At 44.0% G+C, this 6893-nt stretch overlaps 1 protein-coding gene across 1 annotated transcript in view; it reads left to right on the top strand.

Annotated features, from left to right (window-relative positions):
• The first annotated feature begins 5 nt into the window (after positions 1 to 5).
• Positions 6 to 6893, top strand: part of efnb3b (ephrin-B3b) — a 20630-nt gene continuing 13742 nt past the window's right edge. The window contains exon 1 of the mRNA XM_013999520.1: positions 6 to 1258. Within this exon, the coding sequence (XP_013854974.1) occupies positions 1110 to 1258 (149 nt within the window). The 5' untranslated portion in view covers positions 6 to 1109. The remainder of the gene's footprint in view (positions 1259 to 6893) is intronic.

Raw genomic sequence — 6893 nt, 5'->3', positions numbered from 1 at the left:
TCCTCCTCCTCCTCCTCCTCCTCCTCCTCCTCTGAAACCAGCCAGTCTGTGTGTCAGTGCGCTGCGAGCATCGGGCCAAGTCCAACCGGCGGGACGGCGAGGCGCACACACGGATGAGAAAGAAAAAAGACGCACGGACGGAGCGCGCTCCTCGGCCCGGGTCCTGCTTCAGGCTCTGCACAGATGATGCGCTTCCAGCTGGGTCTGAAGCTCCACCACGCTCTCCTCCCGGTTCTCCTGCTCGCTCCACAAGTTTGACCTGCGCCCGGGCTCGTTTTTCCCTTTCATCTGCTCGTTCCGCGCTGTTTTCATAGATGCTCGGATTTATCCTGGACTTCTTGGATCTTGATTTTCTAACAGTTTCCATGAAGAATCAGTGGATTTACAGACCTTCTTTACATTTATAAGAGAGAGAGAGAGAAGGGGGGGATTGTAATGCGCACAGACTGCGTCTGTATGAGGATGGAGCTGCGGATACAAGTGACATCTTTCTTATTTTAAACCATTTTTTCTCCATTTTCTTGTGGCCTCGTCTCCTTTTTGTGTTTTCAACCAGCTGACAGCATCAGTGTGGTCAATCCCGACATGTTGGGAGGCTGATAATCCGGGGAGAAAAGCAGGTAATGGGGAGAGGAAGCAGCCAAAGAGAACAAGGGAACATTGTTCGGGAAGAAGACAATTAGGGCGCACAAAAAAGGGGGCAACAAAAATCTGCCTTTTTTATTTTTACATTTTTTTTTGGAGGTGATAAATCGCATAAATCAGATTCTGTGGAGTTCCATTCCCAACCAGGAGTTTATGCTGTTTTTATGCTGCAGATTCATGGGAAAGTCATGGAATTGAAATAGGGACGGTGTTTGGTGTTTTGGAGATCTGGACGCACGGATTGAGCAAGAGTTTCTTTTAATTTGCTTTGTGTCGCTTCAGTCCATCCAGCGTCGCTTCATTTCGGATCCATGTGGTTGTGTGTGGAAGGTTTGGACTTCACTCTCTGACTGGTTTTTCTGCCTGATCCATTGTTCCCTCTGAGAGTCCCCTTGCAGAGTGTGCAGCGCCGTGCCCAGGAAAGTCCTGCAGGTTTTTTTTTCCCCCTCTTCTTCTTTTTGTAGATGGGGCTGCACATGCTGGGTGTCAGGGTGGAAATGGCGTGTCGAAGAAGCGGGAATGGGTTGTGGATCCTGCTGATATTCTTACTGGATTTACTGGGAACGACAGCCAGCAATATGGAACCCATCTACTGGAATTCCCTGAACGAGAGGTACAGATTCTTTTTTTTAATTATTATTTAAATTGAGCAGATTTTGCTTTAAAAAAATGCAACATGGATGTGAGGACTTGAAGCCTGCAGGAGTCCAGTAATGCAGGCTGACATTCACACCATAAAGTTTAGAGTGCAGGGCCTTCTCCCTCCTCTGTAATGAGTTTTCTATTAAGGTTTCCATTCCGTCAGCGTTGTTGCTCCATTCTTCCAAAATCATCTAAATTATTTACAAGTGTTTGGACTTTGATCTAAACAAAGTAATCTGAGTTGGTCACATTGATTTATTGGGTTCTTCTCTCTGGAAAAGTCTCCAGGCCAATAAAAAAATAGAACTGGAAGCTGTGGATAATGGACACTTTATGTGAGGCTCTGATTGCTGTTGCTGGATGACCTTGATTCAGGTCCAGAGGCCCCCCGGGCCCCTCAAACACCCAGCTCTGCCCACCATCATTTGCATCTTTTCTCTCTCTCTCTCTCCCTCTGGTGAAGGTGTCAGGCATTAGCAGAGGAAATGTCATTTTAAACACCTCTCCGCTGTCCACCACTAATGGCCACTTTTCCCCCCAACAGCTCTGCCAATTTCTCTGAGTCTGACTAGACCTGGTGGGCAAACAGGGGGGGCTTTTTAAAGACAGCAGGGCCCCAAACTAACACTTCTGTTTTTAATGAATGCATATTGCTTTATTTCACTTATTGCCAATAAGGTGCAAAGTCACTACAAGAGGTTCACAAAGGGTTTTTGTACGAGTCCACATGGAAACTGTTTGAGAAGCTGCTACATGTGGATATATTATATTTTAATGGGCAACAGGTGTGTTGGGTTTTCATGTGGTCGGCTTAAATATGATGATTTATGATATTTATCTCAAATACGATTTGGATTCAGTTCACAAATCTGTGGTCGATATGATGTTGTTTATCAATGATGTGGATCAATGTTTTAGTTTTGCCTTGATGTAATTGAACCATTAATTAGTTAATCGATATGTCGATGATGATCGATGTTTTGTTACTAAACAGAGCTTTTTGAAAATGATGATGTCATTCGCCTGCGTCTAACCTTTGACCCTGATAATGTTAGATTACATGTTTATGTTGCTCAAACTGCCTGCAGCAAAACTTCTGTATTACTTCAACAAAGAGAACTTTTTACGGATTCAGTTTTTTGTTTCTGTTTTCGTCTTTGTGTTTTTTTTTTTCGTGTGTTTACAGTTTGGAGCACGCACCTCATGCTTTCTCTGTTTCTGGTAGAGTTTCATGGCAGCGCCACAAACAGGCATTTAAATTTTGCAGAGTGGTGGGGAAAAAAATGGAGAATTTTCAGAAACTTTCCACGGGAAGTAAAGTTGGAGAACTTTGGGATTTAACTGGAGATAATTTAAACCAGTTGTCATATCCAGTTTTGTTTTTGTCACAGGATGGTTTGGAATTTGACCCAAAGTTTAAAGAAAGTTTTTTTTTTGTCGTCGTTTTAATCCTTTTACAACTCGAACAAAAATCTACGTTATTTTTAAAATCCTATTCACGTAAAACCAAAACAAAAAACCAGTAAATAGCATTTAAAACTGTCATTTTCCCCAGCAAATCCTTGCTAAGTGCCAACCTGCTCTATTCTAAATTCCAAGTTAAAGTTTCTAACAAGTCCTGCGAACCTCAGTTCGACTGCATTTTGGTTAGTTTTCAGTGTTTTCGTGGTAAATCCCATTTCCAGAAAAGACACTTTGTTTACGAGGAGACCTGGGTGGACCTGGCTGCTGTAAGGAGGGGGGGCTCTGCTGAAAGGCCAGCTTGTATGGAGGTGAAAAAAAACCAGCAACAAATTGGAACAAAGCTTGATTAAACCATCGGCATGGACCACTGGTCTTGAATGGCTCATATCTTCTTGTGAATATGCTTACATTACACCCCTCATTATGGAAGGGGAAAAAAAACAACCTTACACAGACGGAGAGAAGCTTCCCTGAGCTCACACCCATGCCAGAGGCTCCTTCCTGGGGGCTAACATGTTTTCAGCTCGGCCATGTGCTGGAGGCCCACCATAGATGCGACCGTGCGTGGGCCCCCGCTGTGAAGTGATGCACGAAGCCCTTAATGAGGGCTTTTTGTCAGCAGTGGGTGGATTCACCCAACGAGAGGGAGGAGTGGGGGGTTGAGTGTGGAATCGGACACAGGAGGGTGATTTCTACGCAGAAGCTTTGGCGTTTGAGGCCTTCCAGGTGAACCGGCGTCATCGTCTCCTACTGGAGCTGGGTGTTTAAAGGTGGACGTCGAGGCTCAGCGATCGGCCAATTAGACGGCTGATGGCTTCGGCTCCAAACTTCAGTCATTCCTCCTCATCTACTCTCTCATATATTCAAGATACAAAGCCTTTTGTATACCATGAGGCTTATTCATGGAGCTTACTATTCATACTTAATCAGCTTAGTCATTCTTTGAGTTTATTTTCTTAGTCCTTTACATACTTCCACGTGCTTGTTTCTCCTTACTTTGACAAGAGCTGTGCTGTAGTTTCAGCCGCCCTAAGGCGAAATAGCTTTTTTGCTCAGGGCTGAAATATGTTGAGAGCCACTTGCTTGTTCAAACAGGGCGCATCTTCCAGCGATAAGCTTCCCGGAGCCCACACACGTCAGGTTTGTAGTTCTTAAAGGAGGCAGAGAGTAAGCAGAGGCTCGTATCCATCAGGTGCCGGGGTGAGTGAGTGTGTGTGTGTGTGGTTCGTGTCTTGTCTGTGGTGCAAATAGACGACGGTCACGTTGTTAACCCAGAGACCTTTTCTAGATATGAGTCTTTGAAGTGCAGACTGTCCACCTGCAGCTCAGCTCCAATCTTTCTTTACAGCGCTGTGAGGCTTCTCTCCGCCACCGTCTGCTCCATTTTTTTTTTAAATATCTTCTCCCTTCAGCAGAGCAATAATGTTTTTAGACATGTGTGTGTGTGTTGGTTTGGCTGTACTGTTAGCAAAATATCTCAACTACTGATTATATTTTAACAAAACCTTCAGAAAACAAGGCGTTCACAACAGACTAGCTTTTGGACTCAACCCAATTCAAGATGGCCGCCACAGCTCACAAAAATGGTTCTACGGCTGTGAATTTAACAGATATTGAGCTCAAATTTGGTGTGGTAGTAGCTGATTGTCAACCCTAACACATACTTTGATTCAAGCCAATTATGAAATACATAAGTAGCGGTCAACCCTGTTTGGTTGTTGGCAAAATAGCTTATGAACCAGGTAAACCAAGATGGCCACTACAGCAGACAAAAATGGCTTCAAATTAGCCAATTTTAAAAATATTGACCTAAAATTTGGTGTGGTAACAGGTGATGTCATTCCTAATATACTGTATACTTTGATTCCAGCCAGTCATGCAACATATAACAGTTACAGTCAGCCCTGTTTGACTGTTAGCAAACTAGCTCCTAAACGGTGAAAAGAAGATGGCTACCACAGCCAACATAAATCGCCTCAATTCAGCCAACTTTAAAGATATTGAGCTCAAATTTGGTGTAGTAGTAACTGATGGACCTCCCCAACACATACTTTGATCCCAGCTAAATGTGTAGCATATAATAGTTACAGTCAGCCCTTTTTAGCTGTTAGCAAAATAGCTCATGATCCAGTTAAATCAAGATGGCCACTGCTGCTAATCAAATTTAGCCTGAAGAAAAATGGCTCTACCTGCAGTAAATTTTACAAATAGGAGCTAAAATGTGCTTTGATAGTAGCTGAAAGTCCTTGCAACACAAACTCCAACTCTAACAGGTCGTGGGAGATATTACACGAGATTGCACGTAATATCTAAAACAGCTAGGTGGAATAATTCCCTGAGCATGTTTACCCCCTGCTGTCAGTTTCCGTCTGTTTCTATCTCTTCTTCGCTCCGTCACCCCCCCACCACCCCTTCATCACATTGACCAGACGTAACAAATTGGAAACATGTGTCACATCCAGCAACTAATTACGACGCCACAGCAGCTGGCGATGCAACCAAAACTGTGTCAGGGATGACAGAGGTGAGGGGGTGCGGTTTGTCTCGATGGCTCCGTGCTCCATATAAGTAAGCAATCCAAACACTCGGGGTCATTAAGAGAAACATCCATCCACGTATTGACCGCCCGGGTCACTGCGGCGACTCCGGCCTGGACAGAGAAAGGAGACGGAGGTGTTCTGGGAGGAATATAAACAGAGAAACCAAAGAGAGAGAGAGCAGAGCCGGCGCTCCTAACCCTAAGTAAATCGATAGCAGTTAAGTCTCAAGTGCCAATACAGTTTCTGCTCCAGGAAGAGGGAACTGAACCGGAGCGATCACCTTGAGAAGACACCGCACCCTCCCACCTCCACAACACGGACTCACATTATCCTTATCTCAGCATCTCCCATTATTGGTCTTACACGGCCCCCCTAATGAAAGATCGACTCGGAGATTACAGCTGGGGAGTTTGTGGAGGATGAAAGTGGGTGTTTGGAGGTGGGAGGACCGCCAGGGTGGCAGGTGACCCATAAAACTCATCAAACACTTTACACACAATCTGAATTAGGGGCTGGGAGAATTAGGGGTTTTTGGTCACACAGCATATGGAGTTTTGTAGTTTTTGGCTCCTGATTCCAGCGTCTGCTCTCGAGGCCAAATCCTCACTCCTTTTTTTTTAAATTCTCTCTTTTTCTTTCCTTACTTTGGTAAACGGCTGTGGATTATTGTAAACGGCTGCTTAGGGTGGGCGTCTTCTCGCTCACGGTAACATGTAATACAACTATTCCCCCTAAGATCCACATTAAAATTTAATTTCCCTCCTCTCCTCATCCTGGTTCTTAATAATTCAATAATCGGCGACTAATTGGCGCCGGATAAAAGAGTAGCTATAAGTGGGCTAAATGTTTTGGCAAAAAACAAGAAAAACTAAAAAGGCTTAAATCACAAACTGCTTTTAATGCCAGTTTTAGATCGAGTTGTTTTTGGTTAAACTTTAAATTTATTATCAGTTATGAGATTTATTGCATGACGTGTTGTGCTACCACATCGGATTTTAGCTCTGCGTAAATAAAACATTGTGGCTCCGCCCCTTTTTTACTAAAACAAACATTTGTTGTAAATGTTGACAGTGAGAGCGGTTTGAAGTGGAGTCAGTCGGAGGTCAAAACGGATGTTTTATTCCAGGAGCGGCATTCCGACACCTGAAACTCCACACCCGCTCTGAGCCGAGTGAAATCCGCCCGGTCACGAATGATCCATGCCGAATCCTGTTCAGCCTCATTCTCAGGCTGGATCTGTTCAAACAGTTTCCTGTTTTATCTGTTCAACAATCTGCTGCGAAAACAGACGGACAAACGGAGGAGCAGTTTAGATGATTTGTTAAAGAATGCGGATAAAGGTGCTTTGTTTACGTTGAGTGTGTACCTGCATTTACTACTTCAGAATAACCATTTTTTTTAAAAATGATGTCATAGTTTTTGGTGAGTTTCTTTAAAACAAACAGGAAAAACTTGAGCGAGAATAAGAGTAAAATAATCCAAACCATACTGTAGGATCTGCCCGTTAACCCGAGCAGAATTCTGCTTCGCCCTCCTGTTAGTGAAAGAGGAGTGTGTGTGTGTGTGTGTGTGTGTGTGTGTGTGTGTGTGTGTGTGTGTGTG

This window comes from Austrofundulus limnaeus, unplaced genomic scaffold (genome assembly GCF_001266775.1).
Source record: "Austrofundulus limnaeus strain Quisiro unplaced genomic scaffold, Austrofundulus_limnaeus-1.0 Scaffold2322, whole genome shotgun sequence".
NCBI lineage: Eukaryota > Metazoa > Chordata > Actinopteri > Cyprinodontiformes > Rivulidae > Austrofundulus > Austrofundulus limnaeus.
This window is presented reverse-complemented; position numbering and strand designations above follow the sequence as displayed.